Source organism: Mobula birostris, chromosome 13, assembly GCF_030028105.1.
Source record: "Mobula birostris isolate sMobBir1 chromosome 13, sMobBir1.hap1, whole genome shotgun sequence".
Lineage (NCBI taxonomy): Eukaryota > Metazoa > Chordata > Chondrichthyes > Myliobatiformes > Myliobatidae > Mobula > Mobula birostris.
In genome coordinates this window covers 19,114,191-19,136,386 of record NC_092382.1, presented here as the reverse complement: position 1 = coordinate 19,136,386, position 22,196 = coordinate 19,114,191, and the positions used below count along the sequence as shown (strand labels likewise).

The 22,196-nt window shown below is 54.9% G+C and overlaps 1 protein-coding gene across 1 annotated transcript in view; it reads right to left on the bottom strand.

Annotated features, from left to right (window-relative positions):
• Positions 1–242: 242 nt before the first annotated feature.
• LOC140208553 (NACHT, LRR and PYD domains-containing protein 3-like) overlaps positions 243–22,196 on the bottom strand; it is a 124,318-nt gene continuing 102,364 nt past the window's right edge. The window contains exons 8-11 of the mRNA XM_072277300.1: positions 3,884–5,621; positions 3,350–3,436; positions 3,027–3,194; positions 243–2,880 (exon numbers count right to left, since the gene is read on the bottom strand). Coding sequence (XP_072133401.1) covers positions 2,793–2,880; positions 3,027–3,194; positions 3,350–3,436; positions 3,884–5,621 — 2,081 coding nt within the window. The 3' untranslated portion in view covers positions 243–2,792. The remainder of the gene's footprint in view (positions 2,881–3,026; positions 3,195–3,349; positions 3,437–3,883; positions 5,622–22,196) is intronic.

Genomic DNA, 22,196 nt, shown 5'->3' with positions numbered 1-22,196 from the left:
TTTCACTCCTCCTCACCCCGACTCTATCTTATCCACGTCACCACCAGTTTGTGACAGGAACTTTCGCCTCCCCTTTTCGTCCCCTATTGAGTCAATGACTTCGCCACGGTCACCGTCTCATCAGTCCACTCCTCGTCCCGTCACTCCTCTTCCTCCCAAACCCCTCACCCCTCCTCCCCAAAACCCACATGTATATGTGTATGTGTGAATATCTGAGATATATACATTAGTTTATTCAATGACAAAATTATTAGAATTAAAACATACATGAAATACCCAAGACTATATAAAACACAAATTAAAATACTGTTATTATAATCAATAAGACACTCGATCCCGGGATTGTATCCACGGGCACCGCATGTTCCTTCGCCATAGATTCTGTGTGCGACTGTGACCATTGTAAGTCAGTGTCTCACTCCATCCCTGGCGGCCACATTAACCAAGGAACACACACAAAAATTCTGGTGAACACAGCAGGCCAGGCAGCATCTCTAGGAAGAGGTACAGCCGACGTTTCGGGTCGAGACCCTTCGTCAGGACTAATTTAAAGAAGAGATAGTCAGAGATTGGAAAGTGGGAGGGGGAGGGGGAGGAATGGGGCCAAGAGCTGGACAGTTAATTGGCAAACGGTATACAGAGTTGGAGAAGGGGGGGGGGTCATGGGACAGGAGGCCTAGGGAAAAAGAAAGGGGAGGTGAACCCACTATAGTGAGAGGGACAGAGGGAGAAAAAAGGGAGAGAAAAAATGGGGAAAAATAATAATGATAATAAATAATAAATAAGGGATGGGGTACAAAGCAGAGGTGGGGCATTAACTGAAGTTAGAGAAGTCAATGTTCATGCCATCAGGTTGGAGGCTACCCAGACGGAATATAAGGTGTTGTTCCTCCAATCTGAGTGTGGCTTCATCTTTACAGTAGAGGAGGCCGTGGAAAGACATGTCAGAATGGGAATGGGACGTGGAATTAAAATGTGTGGCCACTGGGAGATCCTGCTTTCTCTGGTGGACAGGGCTTAGTTGTTCAGCAAAGCGGTCTCCCAGTCTGCGTCAGGTCTCGCCAATATATAGAAGGCCACATCGGGAGCACCGGACGCAGTATATCACCCCAGCCGACTCACAGGTGAAGTGTCGCCTCACCTGGAAGGACTGTCTGGGGCCCTGAATGGTGGTGAGGGAGGAAGTGTAAAGGCATGTGTAGCACTTGTTCCGCTTACAAGGATTAGTGCTGGGTGGGAGATAGGTGGGAAGGGATGTGGGGGGGACGAATGGACAAGGGAGTCACTGGGATTGTGTGATGGAACGGCGTGGAGGGAGCTTCACGCTGTGTCTGACCCCGGGAGTGTGTGATGGGATGGTGTGGTGGGAGATTCACGCTGTGTCTGACCCCGGGAGTGTGTGATGGGACGGTGTGGTGGGAGATTCACTCTGTGTCTGACCCCGGGAGTGTGTGATGGGACGGTGTGGTGAGAGATTCACTCTGTGTTTGACCCCGGGAGTGTGTGATGGGATGGTGTGGTGGGAGATTCACTCTGTGTCTGACCCCGGGAGTGTGTGATGGGACGGTGTGGTGGGAGATTCACGCTGTGTCTGACCCCGGCAGTGTGTGATGGGACGGTGTGGTGGGAGATTCACGCTGTGTCTGACCCCGGGAGTGTGTGATGGGACGGTGTGGTGGGAGATTCACTCTGTGTTTGACCCCGGGAGTGTGTGATGGGATGGTATAGAGGGAGTTTCATGCTGTGTCTGACCCCACGAGTGTGTGATGGGACTTTATTTATCATTTCCCTTTTTTGTCCCCTTGCCCATCCTCTGGGTTCCCCCTCCTCACCCTTTTCCTTCTCCCTGGACCTCCTGTCCCATGATCCTCTCATGCCCTTTTGCCAATCACCTGTCCAGCTCTTGGCTCCATCCCTCCCCCTCCTGTCTTCTCCTATCATTTTGGATCTCCCCCTCCCCCTCCAACTTTCAAATCTCTTACTCACTCTTCCCTCAGTTAGTCCTGACGAAGGGTCTCGACTGTACCTCTTCCTAGAGATGCTGCCTGGCCTGCTGCGTTCGCCAGCAACTTTGATGCGTGTTGTTTATTATCAAAGTTCTTATTTGTCACCATATACTACCCCGAGATTCATTTTATTGCAGTCATTTACAGGACAATAAATCAATATAGCAGAATTTATGAAAAACTATACAAAAACAAAGAGTAACCAACAAGCAACGTGCAAAGGAAGGGAAATTTGTGCAAATAAAATATTAAATAATACTGACACGAGTTGTAAATTCTTTGAAAGTGAGTCCGTAGGTTGTGGAATCAGCTCAGAGATGATGTGAGTGAAGTTATCCACGCCGGTGTCTCAGAAAAAACCCGCCATCATCGGGCCCTTCCTGTCTGTGTAATTCCCCGGCATGAAACGTAAAAGTTGCCCGTGAACGCAGCAGGCCAGCCAGCATTACGTACACCCGGGATAATCCCACCCCGGGACACCGGTATCCCAGACTGAGCCCCGGCCCCCGGGCTCTTCCTGTCTGTGTCATTCCCCGGGGTCCCGAACCCGCACATCCGGCAGAAGCAGCGCCGCTGGACAGGAGGCGGAAATACGTCACCACGGGAGACCAGCGAGCGACGCACAGCGCGAGCCTAAAGCTAGTTCCGTTAAAAACGGTTGGGAATTAAACCTGGCGCGTGGCCATTAAAGGTAAGGGGAAGTGGGGGGGGGGGTTAAAGGGGAGGGCGGGGAATCGGCTAAACTGTCGGCATCCCGCGGGCGGGGATGTTCACACATTCAGATGTTCACACTCTCACTGTCAGTCCGGGTCTGGGTTCCTGCAGAGATCTCAGTTCCTTCTTCCCGGTCTCACTGAACCAATTGTCCTCCAGCCTGAAACAGATGGGAGAATAAAGATGAAATAAACAGATCACACAACAGTGTCAGTAACAGGGGACAACACTCACAGACAAATATCATCAGAAAACCCGCGGATCCGCTGATATTTTATCACATTGAACATTAACACAAACACTCACCAGATCCGCTTCAGACTCGGGAGGGTCAGTATGAGGCGGCGGAGAGCGGGGACAGATCGGTCTGTCAGTGAGTTTGGTCCCAGGTCCAGCACCGTCAGTGATGGGTTTGTACTGAGAGCGGAGACGAGATCCTCGACACCAGAATCTGTGAGACCGACACGGTACAGCCTGGAGATGAGAGAGAGTGAGGGTGAAGGACACAGAGAGACAGGAGCCGGTACAAATCCCCAGTGTTTATCAGTAACACAATTACTGATCACATTAATGTTCAGTGTCAGACACCCAGTGACTGTAAACACAATCTCCCACAGTCTGGTACTTACCCCAGTGTCTGTATTTTACACTCCGGGTTCCTCAGAGCCGCAGACACCAGTTTCACTCCTGAATCTCCCAGGTCATTCCGCCCGAGTCTAAACACAAACAGACAAATTGATGAACAAAGTGATTCAAACCGTGGGTCTGAGGGAATTTCTCTTACTCGGATATTTCAGGAAACATTAAACCCTTCAGTAAATCACTGATCGGAGTTCCCGTCACCGCCAATGTCCCTCACTGTCCAGCTCCAGGGTATTCACCGAATGTCAGTAATTTAGTCTGTCGATGTGACCCTGTAAACTCCACATATCCTGTTTCATTCCCCGATGGTTAGAAACGTGTTCCTGATGTGAGAGGGTCGGGAGGGGCAGGGATGAAGGAGGAACGGGGATGGGGAAGAGAGATCCCACAGGACGAAGGGTGATGGCATTTGTTACAATTCTTCACAACCTGATTTACTACAGTTTTACCCAAATCCCTTTACATTGAAACAACACAATGGGACAGTTTCACAGTTCAGAGTGAGAGATAAATCAAGTTACCCCAACTCCTGGCACTTGTGCAGCCCGGGTCCCAGCCGCTGGATTCCTTCACTCTGAATGTGGCAGTTCACCAGGTCGAGGTATTTTATTGTATCACAGTGTCCGATGACATGAGACAGGACCGCACAGTCAATCGGGGTCAGTGTCATTCCACTGAATGAAAGTGTTTCCACAGATCCCAGTGTGGCCTGAGCTAGTCCAGGATTCTGAGACTCAAACAGGTAGTGCAATGTGTTCAGGAGGCTCCTTTTACAAGTTTCACTCCCCGTGTTTCCACTCTGGCGTTTAACCTTCTCCTTCACCCAGTCAATCACCCGGCAGGTTGTTTGATGAGGAAATGGGCCCAGAAACTCCTCCAGGCCCCGAGCTGTCATTGGGTTGGAGAGACCAGCAACAAAACGGAGAAATATCTCAAATCGCCCATCTTTCTTGTTGTGGGCTTCAGTGAGGAATTTCAGGATATTCCCGGGATGTGGATTCAGGAATTGTGCGACAGCAGCTACAAACTCTTGGATGGTGAGGTGTGGGAATGTGTACACCACGCTCCGGACTGAATCCTCTCTTTCCAAAAGCTCCATCAGGAACCCGGACAGGAACTGGGAAGGCTGCAGATTGTAGTTGATCAAATCTCCATCTGTAAACACAATCTTCTTCTCGAACACTCCTCTGAAGGCCATCTGACCAACCCTGAGAAACACATCACGGGGGTTCTCAATCTCACGGCCGTGGTTTTTCAGGATGTTGTAAATATAGTAGGAATACAGTTGGGTGATGGTCTTGGGAACTCGCTGCGGGTCCCTGACTCTTTGTGTGAAGAAGGGGCCCAGTGCCAGAGCGAGGATCCAGCAGTAGGAGGGGTTGTAGCTCATGGTGTACAGGATCTCGTTCTCCTTCACGTGTTTGAAAACAGCTGCTGCCACTGTCTGATCTTCAAAATGCCTGATGAAATATTCCTTCCGTTCCTCACCAACAAATCCCAGGATTTCAGCCCAGATACTGATCTCTGCCTTTTCCAATAAATGTAACGCAGTGGGGCGGGTTGTCACCAGCACTGAACACCCTGGGAGCAGCTTGCCCTGGATTAAACTGTACACAATGTCAGACACTTCACACCACCACTCGGGATCTGGGCACTGGTGCTTGGGTTCTGTATCTCTCCGACTGTCAGCAAAATCTATTCTGTGTTTGAATTCATCCAAACCATCAAATATAAACAGCAATCCCTTTGGGTTCTTCCAGACCTCTGTCAGGATATTCCCAAAGTAAGGATACTGATCCAGAATCAGTTCCTTCAGGTTTATTCTGCAGTTAATGGAATTTAAATCCCGGAATTTGAAACTGAAGACAAACTGGAATTGTTGGAATATTTTCCCTGTGACCCAGTCATAAACAATCTTTTGTACCATTGTTGTTTTCCCAATCCCTGGCACTCCGGCCACTGTTGCCGAACTCCCAGATTTGGATTTACTCCGGGAAAAGCTGCTCTGGAACAACTGATCAGTGCGGATGTTCTCCAGCTCTCCACGGAGTTGTTTTTCTCTCAACTCCTCGTGGTCTCTGCCTCTTGCCAGCAGCTCATGTTCCACCAGTCTCCGATCTCGAACAGTAGAAATGACCGTGAGCTCAGCGTATCGATCAACCAGCTGGAAAACCTTCACCTTCTCCCTCATCAGGATCGTGTTCACTCTCAGTGTTTCAGTTTGTGCCCGCAGAGTCTCCTTGTGTTTCTGTTGAACATCTTCCATGGGAACAGACAGTGAACAAACTGTTAGATGCCTCAACTCAGAACTCGGTATTTAAATACACAAGAGTTAGCTCAAAGCTATTGCATTAATTGGGGTCTCACAGTGTGTCAGGAACCTTTTGAGGCCTGTGGGGTCTCACAGTGTGTCAGGTCCCTCTCAGGGGTGTGTGGGGTCTCACAGTGTGTCAGGTCCCTCTCAGGGGTGTGTGGGGTCTTACAGTGTGTCAGGACACTGTTAGGGGTGTGTGGGGTTGCACAGTGTATCAAGAGCCTGTCAGGGGTGTGTGGGGTCTCAGAGTGTGTCAGGACCCTCTCAGGGTTGTTTGAGGGATCATAGTGTGTCAGGACCCACAATGTGTCAGTGTTTCACCGTGCGTCGGGACACTATCAGGGGTGTGTGCGGTCTCACAGTGTGTCAGGACCCTGTCAGGGGTGTGTGGGGTCTCACAGTCTGTCAGGACGCTGTCACGGGTTTCTGGGGTTTTGCAGTGTGTCAGGACCCTGTTACTGGTTTGCGGGGTTTCACAGTGTGTCAGGACCCTTTTCCGGGGGTGGGGGGTCTCAGAGTGTGTCAGGACCCTGCCAGGGTTGTGTGGGGTCTCACAGTGTGTCAGGTCCCTGTCAGGGGTGTGTGGGGTCTCACAGTGTGTCAGGACCCTGTCAGGGGTGTGTGGGGTCTCACAGTGTGTCAGGACCCTGCCAGGGTTGTGTGGGGTCTCGCAGTGTGTCAGGCCCTTGTCAGGGGTGTGTGGTCTCACAGTGTGTCAGGACCCCTCTGGGGTGTGTGGGGTCTCACAGTGTTTCTGAACCCTGTCACGGGTGTGTGGGGTTTCACAGTGTGTCAGGTCCCTGTCAGGGGTGTGTGGGGTTTCACTGTGTGTCAGGGCACTGTGAGTGGTTTGTGCGGTTTCACAGTGTGTCAGGATCTTGTGGTGGTTGTGGGGGGTCTCACAGTGTGTCAGGATGCTGTTGTGGGGGATCCAACAGTGAGTCAGAACCCTCTCAGGTGTGTATGGGATCGCAATGTGTGTCAGGACCCTGTCAGGGCTGTGTGGCGTCTCACAGTGCGTCAGGTCACTGTCAGGGGTGTGTTGGATCTCACAGTGTGTCAGGACCATTTTGGGGTGTGTCGGGTCTCACAGTGCGTCAGGAGCCCTTTCAGGTGTGTGTGGGGTCTCACAGTGTGTCAGGTCCCTGTCAGGAGTGTGTGGGGTCTCACAGTGTAACAGGACACTGTCTGTCAGTTGTGTGTGGGGTCTCACAGCGTGTTTGAACCATACCAGGGGTGTGTGGGTTCTCACAGTCTGTCAGGACGCTGTCACGGGTTTGTGGGGTTTCACTGTGTGTCAGGACCCAGTGATTTGTTTGGGGGTCTCACAGTGTGTTGGGACCCTTTTCTGGGGGTGGGGGGGAATCTCACAGTGTGTCAGGATCCTTTTGGGGTGTGTGGGGTCTCACAGTGCTTCTGAACCCTGTCAGGGGTGTGTGGGATCGCACCGTGTGTCAGGACCCTCTCAGGGGTGTATGCGGTCTTACAGTGTGTCAGGACCCTACCTAGGTTGTGTGAGGTCTCACAGTGTGTCTGGACCCTGCCAGGGATGTGTGAGGTCTCACAGTTTGTCTGGACACTGTCGGGGAGGGTGGGGCGGTCTCACAGTGTATCATGACTGTCTCAGATGTGTGTGGGATCTCAATGTGTGTCCGGACCCTGTCATGCGTGTGGCGTCTCACAGTGCATCAGGATCTTGTTAGGGGTGTCTGGGGTCTCACAGTGTGTCATCACCCTCTCGGGGGTGTGTTAGGACTCACAGTGTTCCAGGACCCTGTCAGGGTTATGTGGGGTTTCACAGTGTGTCAGGACACTGTGAGTGGTTTGTGGGGTCTCATACTGTGTCAGAACCCTCTCAGATGTGTGTGGGATCACAATGTGTGTCAGGACCCTGTCAGGGGTGTGTGGCATCTCACAGTCTGTCAGGACGCTATCCAGGGTGTGTGTGGTCTCACAGTCTGTCAGGACCCTGTCAGGTGAGTGTGGAGTCTCACAGTGCGTCAGGTCCCTGTCAGGGGTGTGTGTGGTCTCACAGTGTGTCAGGAACGTGTCAATAGTGTGTGGGGTCTCACAGAGTGTTAGGACCCTGTTAGGGATGTGTGGGGTCTCACACTGTGTCAGGACCCTGTCTGTCAGTTGTGTGTGTGGTCTTACAGTGTGTCAGGTCCCTGTCAGTGGTGTGTGGGGTGTCACAGTGTGTCAGGACCCTGTCGGGTGTGTGTGGGGTCTCACAGAGTGTCAGGACCGTGTGAATAGTGTGTGGGATATCAATGTGTGTCAGGACCCTGTCAGGGGTGTGTGGCGTCTCACAATGTGTCAGGTCCCTGTCAGAGTGTGTGGGGTCTCACACTGTGTCAGGACCCTGTCGGGTTGTGTGAGGTCTCACAGTGTGTCAGGGCCCTGTCGGGTTGTGTGAGGTCTCACAGTGTGTCAGGGCCCTCTCAGGCGTGTGTGGCATCTCACAGCATTTCCTGAGCCTGTCAGGGGTGTGTGCAGTCTCACAGTGTGACAGGACGCTGTCATGGGGGTGTGGGGTCTTACAGTTTGACTGGACAGTGCCAGGGGTGTGTGGGGTTTCACAGTATGTCAGGACCCTGTCAGGGGTGTGTGGGGTCTCACAGTGTGTCAGGACCCTGCCAGGGGTGTGTGGGGTCTCACAGTGTGTCAGGACCTTTTCAGGTGTGTGTGGGGTCTCACAGAGTGTCAGGACCGTGTGAATAGTGTGTGGGATATCAATGTGTGTCAGGACCCTGTCAGGGGTGTGTGGCGTCTCACAATGTGTCAGGTCCCTGTCAGAGTGTGTGGGGTCTCACACTGTGTCAGGACCCTGTCGGGTTGTGTGAGGTCTCACAGTGTGTCAGGGCCCTCTCAGGCGTGTGTGGCATCTCACAGCATTTCCTGAGCCTGTCAGGGGTGTGTGCAGTCTCACAGTGTGACAGGACGCTGTCATGGGGGTGTGGGGTCTTACAGTTTGACTGGACAGTGCCAGGGGTGTGTGGGGTTTCACAGTATGTCAGGACCCTGTCAGGGGTGTGTGGGGTCTCACAGTGTGTCAGGACCCTGCCAGGGGTGTGTGGGGTCTCACAGTGTGTCAGGATCCTGTCAGGGGTGTGTGGGGTCTCACAGTGTGTCAGGACCCTGCCAGGGGTGTGTGGGGTCTCACAGTGTGTCAGGATCCTGTCAGGGGTGTGTGGGGTCGCACAGTGTGTCAGGACCCTGCCAGGGGTGTGTGGGGTCTCACAGTGTGTCAGGATCCTGTCAGGGGTGTGTGGGGTCGCACAGTGTGTCAGGACCCTGCCAGGGGTGTGTGCAGTGTCTCACAGTGTGTCAGGTCCTTGTCAGAGGTGTGTGGGGTCTCACAGTGTGTCAGGACCCTGCCAGGGTTGTGTGGTGTTTCACAGTGTGTCAGAACACTGTGAGTGGTTTGTGGGGTCTCACAGTGTGCCAGAACCCTCTCAGATGTGTGTGGGATCGCACTGTGTGTCAGCACCCTGTCAGGTGTGTGTGGGGTCTCACAGTGTGTCTGGACTGTGTCAATAGTGTCTGGGGTCTCACAGTTTGTCAGGACCCTGTCAGGGGTGTGTGGGGTCTCACAGTGTGTCAGGACCCTGTCAGGGGTGTGTGGGGTCTCACAGTGTGTCAGATAACTGTCAGGGGTGGTCTCACAGTGTGTCAGGAGCCTCTCAGATGTGTGTGGGATCTCAATCTGTGTCAGGACCCTCTCACGTGAGTGTGGCATCTCACAATGTGTCAGGTTGCTGTCAGGGGTGTGTGGGGTCTCGTAGTGTGTCAGGACCCTGCCAGGGGTGTGTGCAGTGTCTCACAGTGTGTCAGGTCCTTGTCAGAGGTGTGTGGGGTCTCAGTGTGTCAGGACCCTGCCAGGGTTGTGTGGTGTTTCACAGTGTGTCAGAACACTCTGAGTGGTGTGTGGGGTCTCACAGTGTGCCAGAACCCTCTCAGATGTGTGTGGGATCGCACTGTGTGTCAGCACCCTGTCAGGTGTGTGTGGGGTCTCACAGTGTGTCTGGACTGTGTCAATAGTGTCTGGGGTCTCACAGTGTGTCAGGACCCTGTCGGGAGTGTGTGGGGTATCACAGTGCGTCATCACCCTCTCGGGTGTGTGTGAGGTATCACAGTGTGTCAGGACCCTGTCAGGGGTGTGTGGGGTCTCACAGTTTGTCAGGACCCTGTCAGGGGTGTGTGGGGTCTCACAGTGTGTCAGATAACTGTCAGGGGTGTGTGGGGTCTCACAGTGTGTCAGGAGCCTCTCAGATGTGTGTGGGATCTCAATCTGTGTCAGGACCCTCTCACGTGTGTGTGGCATCTCACAATGTGTCAGGTTGCTGTCAGGGGTGTGTGGGGTCTCATAGTGTGTCAGGAATTTGTCAGGGGTGTGTGGTGTCTCACAGTTTGCCAGGTCCCTGCCAGGAGTGTGTGGGGTCTCACAGGGTGTCAGGGCCCTGTCAGTGGTGTGTGGGGTCTCACACTGTGACAGGCCCCTGGCAGGGTTGTGTGGGGTTTCACTGTGTGTCTGGATACTGTGCGTGGTTCGTGGGGTTTCACAGTGTGTCAGGATCTGGTTGTGGGTGTGGGTGGTCTCACAGTGGGTCAGGACGCTGTTGCGGGGTGTCTCACAGTGTGTCAGAACCCTCTCAGATGTATGTGGGATCGCAATGTGTGTCTGGACCCTGTCAGGGGTGTGTGGCGTTTCATAGTGCGTCAGGTCGCTGCCAGGGGTGTGTGGTGTCTCACAGTGTGTCAGGTCCCTGTCGGGTGTGTGGGGTCTCACAGTGTGTCAGGAACCTGTGAGGGGTGTGTGCGGTCTCACAGTGTGTCAGGACCCTATCCAGGGTGTGTGGGGTCTCACAGTGTGTCCCGACTCTGTCAGGTGTGTGCGGCGTCTCACAATGTGTCAGGTCCCTGTCAGGGGTGTGTGGGGTCTCACAGTATGTCAGGACTATGTCAGGGGTGTGTGGGGTCTCACAGTGTGTCAGGACCCTCTTAGGGGTGTGTGGGGTCTCACCGTGTGTCAGGATCCTCTTAGGGGTGTGTGGGGTCTCACACTGTGTCAGGTCCCTGTCAGGGGTGTGTGGGGTCTCACACTGTGTCAGGACTCTGTCAGGGGTGTGTGCGGTCTCACCGTGTGTCAGGATCCTCTTAGGGGTGTGTGGGGTCTCACAGTGTGTCAGGTCCCTGTCAGGGGTGTGTGGGGTCTCACCGTGTGTCAGGGTCCTGTCAGGGGTGTGTGGGGTCTCACACTGTGTCAGGACTCTGTCAGGGGTGTGTGGGGTCTCACCGTGTGTCAGGGTCCTCTTAGGGGTGTGTGGGGTCTCACAGTATGTCAGGACTATGTCAGGGGTGTGTGGGGTCTCACAGTGTGTCAGGACCCTGTCAGGGGTGTGTGGGGTCTCACAGTGTGTTAGGACCCTGTCAGGGGTGTGTGGGGTCTCACAGTGTGTCAGGACCCTGTCAGGGGTGTGTGGGGTCTCACAGTGTGTCAGGGTCCTGTCAGGGGTGTGTGGGGTCTCACAGTGTATCAGGGTCCTGTAAGGGGTGTGTGGGGTCTCACAGAGTGTCATCAGTGTGAAAGTAAGCATGCAAGTACAGCAGGCAGCGAAGCAAGCTAATGGCATGCTGGCCTTCATAACAAGGGGAATTGAGTATTAGAGCAAAGAAGTCCTTCTGCAGTTGTACAGGGCCCTGGTGAGACCACACCTGGAGTACTGTGTGCAGTTTTGGTCTCCAAATTTGAGGAAGGACATTCTTGCTGTTGAGGGAGTGCAGCGTAGGTTCACAAGGTTAATTCCCGGGATGGCGGGACTGTCATATGTCGAAAGATTGGAGCGACTGGGCCTGTATACTCTGGAATTTAGAAGCCTGAGAGGGGATCTTATTGAAACATATAAGATTATTAAGGGATTGGACATGCTGGAGGCAGGAAACATGTTCCTGCTGATGGGTGAGTCCAGAACCAGAGGCCACAGTTTAAGAATAAGGGGTAGGCCATTTAGAACGGAGTTGAGGAAAAACTTTTTCACCCAGAGAGTGGCGGATATATTGAACGCTCTGCACCGGAAGGCTGTGGAGGCAAAGTCTCTGGATGCTTTCAAGAAAGAGATGGATAGAGCTCTTAAAGATAGTGGAATCAAAGGTTACGTGATAAGGCAGGAACTGGATTCTGATTGTGGATGATCAGCCATGATCACAGTGAATGGTGGTTCAGGCTCGAAGGGTCGAATGGCCTACTCCTACACCTAATGTCTCTTGTCTATTTTCTATAGGACCCTGTCCGGGGTATGTGGGGTCTCACAGTTTGTCAGGACCATTACAGGAGTGTGTGGGGTCTCACAGTGTGTCCGGACCCTGTCAGGGGTGTGTAGGGTCTCATAGTGTGTCAGGTCCCCGTCAGGGGTGTGTGTGGTCTCACAGTGTGTCAGGAACCTGTCTGTCAGTTGTGTGTGTGGTCTCACAGTGTGTCAGGACCGTGCCAGGAATGTGTGGGGTCTCACAGTGCGTCATGTCCCTGTCAGGGATGTGTGGCGTCTCACAGTGCGTCAGGACCCTGTCAGCTGTGTGTGGCGTCCACAATGTGTCAGGACCCCTCTGGGGTGTGTGGGGTCCCACAGTGTTTCTCAACCCTGTCAGGCATGTGTGCTGTCTCACAATGTGTCAGGACCCTTTTGGGGCCTGTGGGGTCTCACAGTGTGTCAGAACCCTCTCAGGGGTGTGTCTATTCTCACAGTCTGTCAGGAACCTATCTAGGGTATGTGGGGTCTCACAGTGTGTCAGGACCCTGTCTGGTGTGTGTGGAGTCTCACAGTGCGTCAGGTCCCTGTCAGGTGTCTGCGGGGTCCACAGTGTGACAGGACACTGTCAATAGTGTGTGGGGTCTCACACTGTGTCTGGACCCTGCCAGGTGTGTGTGGGGTCTCACAGTGTGTGAGGACCCTGTCGGGGGTGGGGGGGCGGTCTCACAGTGTGTCAGGATCCTCCTAAGTGTGTGTGGGATCTCAATGTGTGTCAGGACCCTGTCAGTTGTGTGTAGCGTCTCACAGTGTGTCAGGTCGCCGTCAGGGTTGTTTGAGGTCTCACAGTGTGTCAGGACCCTGCCAGGATTGTGTGGGATCGCAATGTGTATCAGGACCCTGTCAGGTGTGTGTGGCGTCCACAGTGGGTCAGGTCGCTGTCAGGGGTGTGTGGGGTCCCACAGTGTTTCTGAACCCTGTCAGGCATGTGTGCCATCTCACAATGTGTCAGAACACATTTGGGGTCTGTGGGGTCTCACAGTGTGTCAGGACCATGTCAGCGGTGTGTAGGGTCTCGCTGTGTGTCAGCACCCTGTCAGGGGTGTGTAGGGTCTCACAGTGTGTCAGGTCCTCGTCAGAGGTGTGTGGGGTCTGACAATGCGTCAGGGCCCTGTCAGGGGTGTGTAGGGTCTCACAGTGTGTCAGGTCCTCGTCAGAGGTGGTGGTGTCTGACAATGCGTCAGGGCCCTGTCAGGGGAGTGTAGGGTCTCACAGTGTGTCAGGACCCCTCAGGGGTGAGTGGGGTCCCACAGTGTTTCTGAACCCTGTCAGGCGTGTGTGCCGTTTCACAATGTGTCAGGAGCCTTTTGGGGCCTTTGGGGCCTCACAGTGTGTCAGGACCATGTCAGGAGTGTGCGGGATCCCACAGTGTGTCCGGACCCTGTCAGGGGTGTGTGGGGTCTCACAGTGTGTCAGGGCCCTGTCAGGGGTGTGTAGGGTCTCGCTGTGTGTCAGCACCCTGTCAGGGGTGTGTAGGGTCTCACAGTGTGTCAGGTCACCGTCAGAGGTGTGTGGGGTCTGACAGTGTGTCAGGGCCCTGTCAGGGGTGTGTGCAGTCTCACAGTGTGTCAGGACCATTCCAGGGGTGTGTGGGGTCTCACAGTGTGTCAGAACCCTTTCATGTGTGTGTGGTGTCGTGTGGTGTGTCACGATCCTATCAGGGGTGTGTGGGGCCTCACAGTGTGTCAGGACCCTGTCAGTGGTTTGTGGGGTCTCACAGTGTGACAGGTCCCTGTTAGGGGCCTGTGGGGTCTCACAGTGTGTCAGAACCCTGCCTGGGTTGTTTGGGGTCTCACAGTGTGTCAGGAACCTATCCAGAGTGTGTGGGGTCTCACAGTGCGTCAGGACCCTGCCAGGGGTATGTGGGATTGCAATATGTGTCAGGACCCTGTCAGGTGTGTGTGCGGTCTCGTAGTGTGTCAGGACCCTATCCAGGGTGTGTGGGGTCTCACAGTGCGTCAGGACCCTGCTAGGGTTGTGTGGGATCGCAATTTGTGTCAGGACTCTGCCAGGCGTGTGTGGGGTCACAATGTGTGTCAGGACCCTGTCAGGTGTGTGTGCGGTCTCGTAGTGTGTCAGGACCCTATCCAGGGTGTGTGGGGTCTCAGAGTGCGTCAGGACCCTGCTAGGGTTGTGTGGGATCGCAATTTGTGTCAGGACTCTGCCAGGCGTGTGTGGGATCGCAATGTGTGTCAGGACCCTGTCAGGTGTGCGTGGCGTCCACAGTGGGTCAGGTGGCTGTCAGGGGTGTGTTAGGTTTCATGGTGTGTCTGGACCCTCTCAGGTGTGTGTGGGATCTTAATGCATGTCAGGACACCGTGAGTGGTTTGTGGGGTTTCACAGTGTGTCAGGATCTGGTCGTGGGTGTGTGGGGTCTCACTGTGTGTCAGAACACTCTGAGATGTGTGTGGGATCGCAATGTGTGCCAGGACGCTGTCAGGAGTGTGTGGCGTCTCACAATACGTCACGTCCCTGTCAGGGGTGTGTGGGGTCTTACAGTGTGTCAGGACCCTGTCTGGTGTGTGTGGAGTCTCACACTGTGTCATAAACCTGTCAGGGGTGTGTGGGGTCTCACAGTGTGTCAGGACCCTGCCTGGGTTGTTTGGGGTCTCACAGTGTGTCAGGAACCTATCCAGAGTGTGTGGGGTCTCACAGTGTGTCAGGACCCTTTTGGGGTGTGTCGGGTCTCACAGTGTGTCAGGACCCTATCCAGGGTGTGTACGGTCTCACAGCGTGTCCCGACCCTGTCAGGGCTGTGCGGCGTCTCACACTGTGTCAGGTACCTGTCAAGGGTTTGTTTGGGTCTCACACTGTGTCAGGGTCCTGTTAGGGGTGTGTGGCGTCTCACAGTGTGTCAGGGTCCTGTTAGGGGTATGTGGGGTATCACAGTGTGTCAGTGTCCTGTTAGGGGTGTGTGGGGTATCACAGTGTGTCAGGGTCCTGTTAGGGGTGTGTGGGGTATCACAGTGTGTCAGTGTCCTGTTACAGGTGTGTGGGATTGCAATGTGTGTCAGGTCCCTGTCAGGGGTGTGTGGGGTCTCACAGTGTGTCAGGTACCTGTCAAGGGTTTGTTTGGGTCTCACACTGTGTCAGGTCCCTGTCAGGGGTGTGTGGGGTCTCACACTGTGTCAGGTCCCTGTCAGGGGTGTGCAGGGTCTCGCTGTGTGTCAGGTCCCCGTCAGAGGTGTGTGGGGTCTGACAATGTGTCAGGGCTTTGTCAGGGGTGCGTGGCGTCTCACAGCGTGTCAGGACCCTGTCAGTTGTCTGTGGCGTCTCACAGTGTGTCAGGTCGCTGTCAGGGGTGTGTGTGGTCTCACAGTGTGTCAGGACCCTGCCAGTGGTTTGTGGGGTCTCACAGTGTGTCAGGACCGTGCCAGGGGTGTGTGGGGTCTCACAGTGTATCAGGACCCTTTGATGTGTGTGTGGTGTCGTGTGGTGTGTCACGATACTGTCAGGGGTGTGTGTGGTCTCACAGTGTGTCAGAACCCTGCCTGGGTTGTTTGGGGTCTCACAGTGTGTCTGGACCCTGCCAGGTGTGTGTGGGGTCTCACAGTGTGTCAGGACCCTTTTGGGGCCTGTGGGGTCTCACAGTGCGTCAGGACCCTGCCAGGGTTGTGTGGGATCGCAAAGTGCATCAGGGCCCTGCCAGGGGTGTGTCGGATCTCACAGTCTCTCAGGACCCTATCCTGGGTGTGTGGGGTCTCACAATGTGTCAGGATCCTTTTGGGGTGTGTGGCGTCTCACAGTGTGTCAGGACCCTTTTGGGGCCTGTGGGGTCTCACAGTGTGTCAGGACCATGTCAGGAGTGTGTGGGATCCCACAGTGTGTCCGGACCCTGTCAGGAGTGTGTGGGATCCCACAGTGTGTCCGGACCCTGTCAGGGGTGTGTAGGGTCTCGCTGTGTGTCAGCACTCTGTCAGGTGTGTGTAGGGTCTCACAGTGTGTCAGGTCACCGTCAGAGCTGGGTGGGGTCTGACAGTGTGTCAGGGCCCAGTCAGGGGAGTGTGCAGTCTCACAGTGTGTCAGGACCCTGTCATGGTTGTTTGAGGTCTCACAGTGTGTCAGGATCCTGTCGGGGGTGTGTGGGGTCTCACAGTGTGTCAGAACCCTCTCAGATGTGTGTGGGATCGCAAAGTGTGTCTGGACCCTGTCAGGGGTGTGTGTGGTCTCGTAGTGTGTCAGGACCCTATCCAGGGTGTGTGGGGTCTCAGAGTGCGTCAGGAACCTGCTAGGGTTGTGTGGGATCGCAATTTGTATCAGGACCCTGCCAGGTGTGTGTGGGATCGCAATCTGTGTCAGGACCCTGTCAGTTGTGTGGGGGGTCTCACAGTGTGTCAGGACCCTGTCAGGTGTGTGGGGGGTCTCACAGTGTGTCAGAACCCTGTCAGTAGTGTGTGGGGTCTGACAATGTGACAGGGCATTGTCAGGGGTGTGTGGAGTCTCACAGTGTGCCAGGACCCTGTGAGCGGTGTGTGTGTATCACAGTTTGTCAGGACCCTGTCAGGGTGTTTGGGGTCTCACAGTGTTTCTGTACCCTGTCAGGGGTGTCTGGGGTCTCACAGTGTGTCAGTGTCCTGTCAGGTGTGTGTGAGGTCTCACAGTGTGTCAGTGTCCTGTCAGGTGTGTGTGGAGTCTCACAGTGTGTCAGTGTCCTGTCAGGTGTGTGTGGGGCGTCACAGCTTGTCCTGACCCTGTCAGGGGTGTGTGGGGTCTCACAGTGTGTCAGGACCCTGTCACGGGTGTGTGGGGTCTCACAGTTTGTCAGGATCCTGTCGGGTGTGTTTGGGGTCTCACAGTGTGTCACGACACTGTCAGGGGTATGTCAGGTCTCACCGTGTGTCAAGATCCTTTCAAGGGTGTGGGGATCTCACAGAGTGCTTGGACCCTGTCAGGGGTGTGTGGGGTCTCACAGTGTGTTAGGACCCTGTCAGGGGTATGTGGGGTCTCACAGTGTGTCAGGATCCTGTCAGGGGTGTGTGGGGTCTCACAGTGTGTCAGGACCCTGTCAGGGGTGTGTGGGGTCTCACAGTGTGTCAGGACCCTGTCAGGGGTGTGTGGGGTCTCACAGTGTGTCAGGTCCCTGTCAGGGGTGTGTGGGGTCTCACAGTGTGTCAGGGTCCTGTCAGGGGTGTGTGGGGTCTCACAGTGTATCAGGGTCCTGTAAGGGGTGTGTGGGGTCTCACAGAGTGTCATCAGTGTGAAAGTAAGCATGCAAGTACAGCAGGCAGTGAAGAAAGCTAATGGCATGCTGGCCTTCATAACAAGGGGAATTGAGTATTAGAGCAAAGAAGTCCTTCTGCAGCTGTACAGGGCCCTGGTGAGACCACACCTGGAGTACTGTGTGCAGTTTTGGTCTCCAAATTTGAGGAAGGACATTCTTGCTATTGAGGGAGTGCAGCGTAGGTTCACAAGGTTAATTCCCGGGATGGCGGGACTGTCATACGTCGAAAGATTGGAGCGACTGGGCCTGTATACTCTGGAATTTAGAAGCCTGAGAGGGGATCTTATTGAAACATATAAGATTATTAAGGGATTGAACATGCTGGAGGCAGGAAGCATGTTCCTGCTGATGGGTGAGTCCGGAACCAAAGGCCACAGTTTAAGAATAAGGGGTAGGCCATTTAGAATGGAGTTGAGGAAAAACTTTTTCACTCAGAGAGTGGCGGATATATTGAATGCTCTGCCCCAGAAGGCAGTGGAGGCCAAGTCTCTGGATGTTTTTTAGAAAGAGATGGATAGAGCTCTTAAAGATAGTGGAATCAAAGGTTACGTGATAAGGCAGGAACTGGATTCTGATTGTGGATGATCAGTCATGATCACAGTGAATGGCGGTTCAGGCTCGAAGGGTCGAATGACCTACTCCTGCATCTAATGTCTCTTGTCTATTTTCTATAGGACCCTGTCCGGGGTATGTGGGGTCTCACAGTTTGTCAGGACCATGTCAGGAGTGTGTGAGGTCTCACAGTGTGTCCGGACCCTGTCAGGGGTGTGTAGGGTCTCGCTGTGTATCAGCACCCTGTCAGGGGTGTGTAGGGTCTCACAGTGTGTCAGGTCCCCGTCAGAGGTGTGTGGGGTCTGACAATGTGTCAGGGCCCTGTCAAGGGTGCGTGGGGTCGCACAGTGTGTCAGGACCGTGCCAGGGGTGTGTGGGGTCTCACAGTGTGTCCGGACTCTTTCATGTGTGTGTGGTGTCGCGTAGTGTGTCACGATCCTGTGAGGGGTGTGTGTGGTCTCACAGTGTGTCAGGACTGTGTCAGGGTTGTGTGGGGTCTCACAGTTTTCAGGAGCCTGTCAGGGGTGGGAGGGGTCTCACAGTGTGTCAGGAGCTGTGCCGGGGTGTGTGGGGTCTCACTGGTTGTCTGGACACTGATGTGTGTGGGATCACAATGTGTGTCAGGACCCTGTCAGGGTTATGTGGCGTCTCACAGTGCGTCATGTCCCTGTCAGGGGTGTGTGGCGTCTGACAGTGCGTCATGTCCCTTCTGGGGTGTGGGGGGTCTCACAGCGTTTCTGAACCCTGTCAGGGGTGTGTGCGGTCTCACATGTGTCAGGACCTTTTTGGGGCCTGTGGGGTCTCACAGTGTGTCAGGACCCTTTTGGGGTGTGTGGTGTCTCACAGTGTGTCAGGACCCCTCTGGGGTGAGTGGGGTCCCACAGTGTTTCTGAACCCTGTCAGGCATGTGTGCCGTCTCACAATGTGTCAGGACCCTTTTGGGGCCTGTGGGGTCTCACAGTGTGTCAGGACCATGTCAGGAGTGTGTGGGGTCCCACAGTGTGTCCGGACACTGTGAGGGGTGCGTGGAATCTCACAGTGTGTCAGGTCCCCGTCAGAGGTGTGTGGGGTCTGACAATGTGTCGGGGCCCTGTCAGGGGTACGTGGGATCTCACAGAGTGTCAGGACCCTCTCAGGAGTGTGTTGGATCTCACAGTCTGTCAGGACCATATCCAGGGTGTGTGGGTCTCACAATGTGTCAGGAACCTTTTGGGGTGTGTGGGGTCTCACAGTGTGTCAGGACCCTGTCAGGGGTGTATGGGGTCTCATAGTGCGTCAGGACCCTGCCAGGGGTATGTGGGATCGCAGTGTGTGTCAGGACCCTGTCAGGTGTGTGTGGCGTCTACAGTGGGTCAGGACCCTGCCAGGGTTGTGTGGGGTTTCACAGTGTGTCAGGACACCGTGAGTGGTTTGTGGGGTTTCATTGTGTGTCAGAATCTGGTCGTGGGTGTGTGGGGCCTCACTGTGTGTCAGAACACTCTCAGATGTGTGTCGGATCGCATTGTGTGTCAGGACGCTGTCAGGAGTGTGTGGCGTCTCACAGTGTGTCAAGTCCCTGTCAGGTGTGTGTGGGGTCTTACAGTGTGTCAGGACTCTTTTGGGGCCTGTGGGGTCTCACAGTGTGTCAGAACCCTCTCAGGGGTGTGTCTATTCTCACAGTCTGTCAGGAACCTATCTAGGGTATGTGGGGTCTCACAGTGTGTCCGGACCCTGTCTGGTGTGTGTGGAGTCTCACAGTGTGTGAGGACCCTGTCGGGGGTGGGGGGGCGGTCTCACAGTGTGTCAGGAGACTCCTAAGTGTGTGTGGGATCTCAATGTGTGTCAGGACCCTGTCAGTTGTGTGTAGCGTCTCACAGTGTGTCAGGACGCTGTCAGGGTTGTTTGAGGTCTCACAGTGTGTCAGGACCCTGCCAGGGTTGTGTGGGATCGCAATGTGTATCAGGACCCTGTCAGGTGTGTGTGGCGTCCACCGTGGGTCAGGTCGCTGTCAGGGGTGTGTGGGGTCCCACAGTGTCTCTGAACCCTGTCAGGCATGTGTGCCATCTCACAATGTGTCAGAACACATTTGGGGTCTGTGGGGTCTCACAGTGTGTCAGGACCATGTCAGCGGTGTGTAGGGTCTCGCTGTGTGTCAGCACCCTGTCAGGGGTGTGTAGGGTCTCACAGTGTGTCAGGTCCTCGTCAGAGGTGTGTGGGGTCTGACAATGCGTCAGGGCCCTGTCAGGGGTGTGTAGGGTCTCACAGTGTGTCAGGTCCTCGTCAGAGGTGGTGGGGTCTGACAATGCGTCAGGGCCCTGTCAGGGGTGTGTGCAGTCTCACAGTGTGTCAGGACCGTGCCAGGGGTGTGTGGGGTCTCACAGCGTGTCAGGACCCTTTCATGTGTGTGTGGTGTCGTGTGGTGGGTCACGATCCTATCGGAGGTGTGTGTGGTCTCACAGTGGGTCAGGACCCTGTCAGTGGTTTGTGGGGTCTCACAGTATGACAGGACCTTGTCAGAGGTATATGGGGTTTCACAGTGTGTCAGGACCGTGTCAATAGTGTGTGGGGTCTCACAGGGTGTCAGGACCCTGTTAGGGGTGTGTGGGGTCTCACAGTGTCTCTGGACCCTGTCAGGTGTGTGTGGCGTCTCACAGTGTGTCAGGACCCCTCATGTGTGAGTGGGGTCCCACAGTTTTTCTGAACCCTGTCAGGCATGTGTGCCATCTCACAATGTGTCAGGACTCTTTTGGGGCCTGTGGGTTCTCACAGTGTGTCAGGACCGTGTCAGGACCATGTCAGGAGTGTGTGGGATCCCACAGAGTGTCCGGACCCTGTCATGTGTGTGTAGGGTGTCGCTGTGTGTCAGGACCCTGTCAGGGGTGTGTGGCATCTCACAGTGTGTCAGGACCCCTCAGGTGTGAGTGGGGTCCCACAGTGTTTCTGAACCCTGTCAGGCGTGTGTGCCGTCTCACAATGTGAAGGACCCTTTTGGGGCCTGTAGGGTCTCAGAGTGTGTCAGCACCCTGTCAGGGGTGTGTAGGGTCTCACAGTGTGTCAGGTCACCGTCAGAGGTGTCTGGGGTCTGACAGTGTGTCAGGGCCCTGTCAGGCGTGTGTGCCATCTCACAATGTGTCAGGACCCTTTTGGGGGGTGTGGGGTCTCACAGTGTGTCAGGACTATGTCAGGAGTGTGCGGGATCCCACAGTGTGTCCGGACCCTGTCAGGGGTGTGTAGGGTCTCGCTGTGTGTCAGCACCCTGTCACGGGTGTGTAGGGTCTCACAGTGTGTCAGGTCCCCGTCAGAGGTGTGTGGGGTCTGACAGTGTGTCAGGGCCCTGTCAGGGGTGTGTGGGGTCTGACAGTGTGTCAGGGCCCTGTCAGGGGTGTGTGCAGTCTCACAGTGTGTCAGGACCGTTCCATGGATGTGTGGGGTCTCACAGTTTGTCAGGACCCTTTCATGTGTGTGTGGTGTCGTGTGGTGTGTCACGATCCTATCAGGGGTGTGTGTGGTGTCACTGTGTGTCAGGACCCTGTCAGTGGTTTGTGGGGTCTCACAGTGTGACAGGTCCCTGTTAGGGGCCTGTGGGGTCTCACAGTGTGTCAGAACCCTGCCTGGGTTGTTTGGGGTCTCACAGTGTGTCAGGAACCTATCCAGAGTGTGTGGGGTCTCACAGTGCGTCAGGACCCTGCCAGGGGTATGTGGGATTGCAATATGTGTCAGGACCCTGTCAGGTGTGTGTTCGGTCTCGTAGTGTGTCAGGACCCTATCCAGGGTGTGTGGGGTCTCACAGTGCGTCAGGACCCTGCTAGGGTTGTGTGGGATCGCAATTTGTGTCAGGACCCTGCCAGGCGTGTGTGGGATCGCAATGTGTGTCAGGACCCTGTCAGGTGTGTGTGGCGTCCACAGTGGGTCAGGTCGCTGTCAGGGGTGTGTTAGGTTTCACGGTGTGTCTGGACCCTCTCAGGTGTGTGTGGGATCTTAATGCATGCCAGGACACCGTGAGTGGTTTGTGGGGTTTCACAGTGTTTCAGGATCTGGTCGTGGGTGTGTGGGGTCTCACTGTGTGTCAGAACACTCTCAGATGTGTGTGGGATCGCAATGTGTGCCAGGACGCTGTCAGGAGTGTGTGGCGTCTCACAGTACGTCACGTCCCTGTCAGGGGTGTGTGGGGTCTTACAGTGTGTCAGGACCCTGTCTGGTGTGTGTGGAGTCTCACACTGTGTCATAAACCTGTCAGGGGTGTGTGGGGTCTCACAGTGTGTCAGGACCCTTTTGGGGTGTCTCGGGTCTCACAGTGTGTCAGGACCCTATCCAGGGTGTGTACGGTCTCACAGCGTGTCCCGACCCTGTCAGGGCTGTGCGGCGTCTCACACTGTGTCAGGTACCTGTCAAAGGTTTGTTTGGGTCTCACACTGTGTCAGGGTCCTGTTAGGGGTGTGTGGGGTCTCACAGTGTGTCAGGGT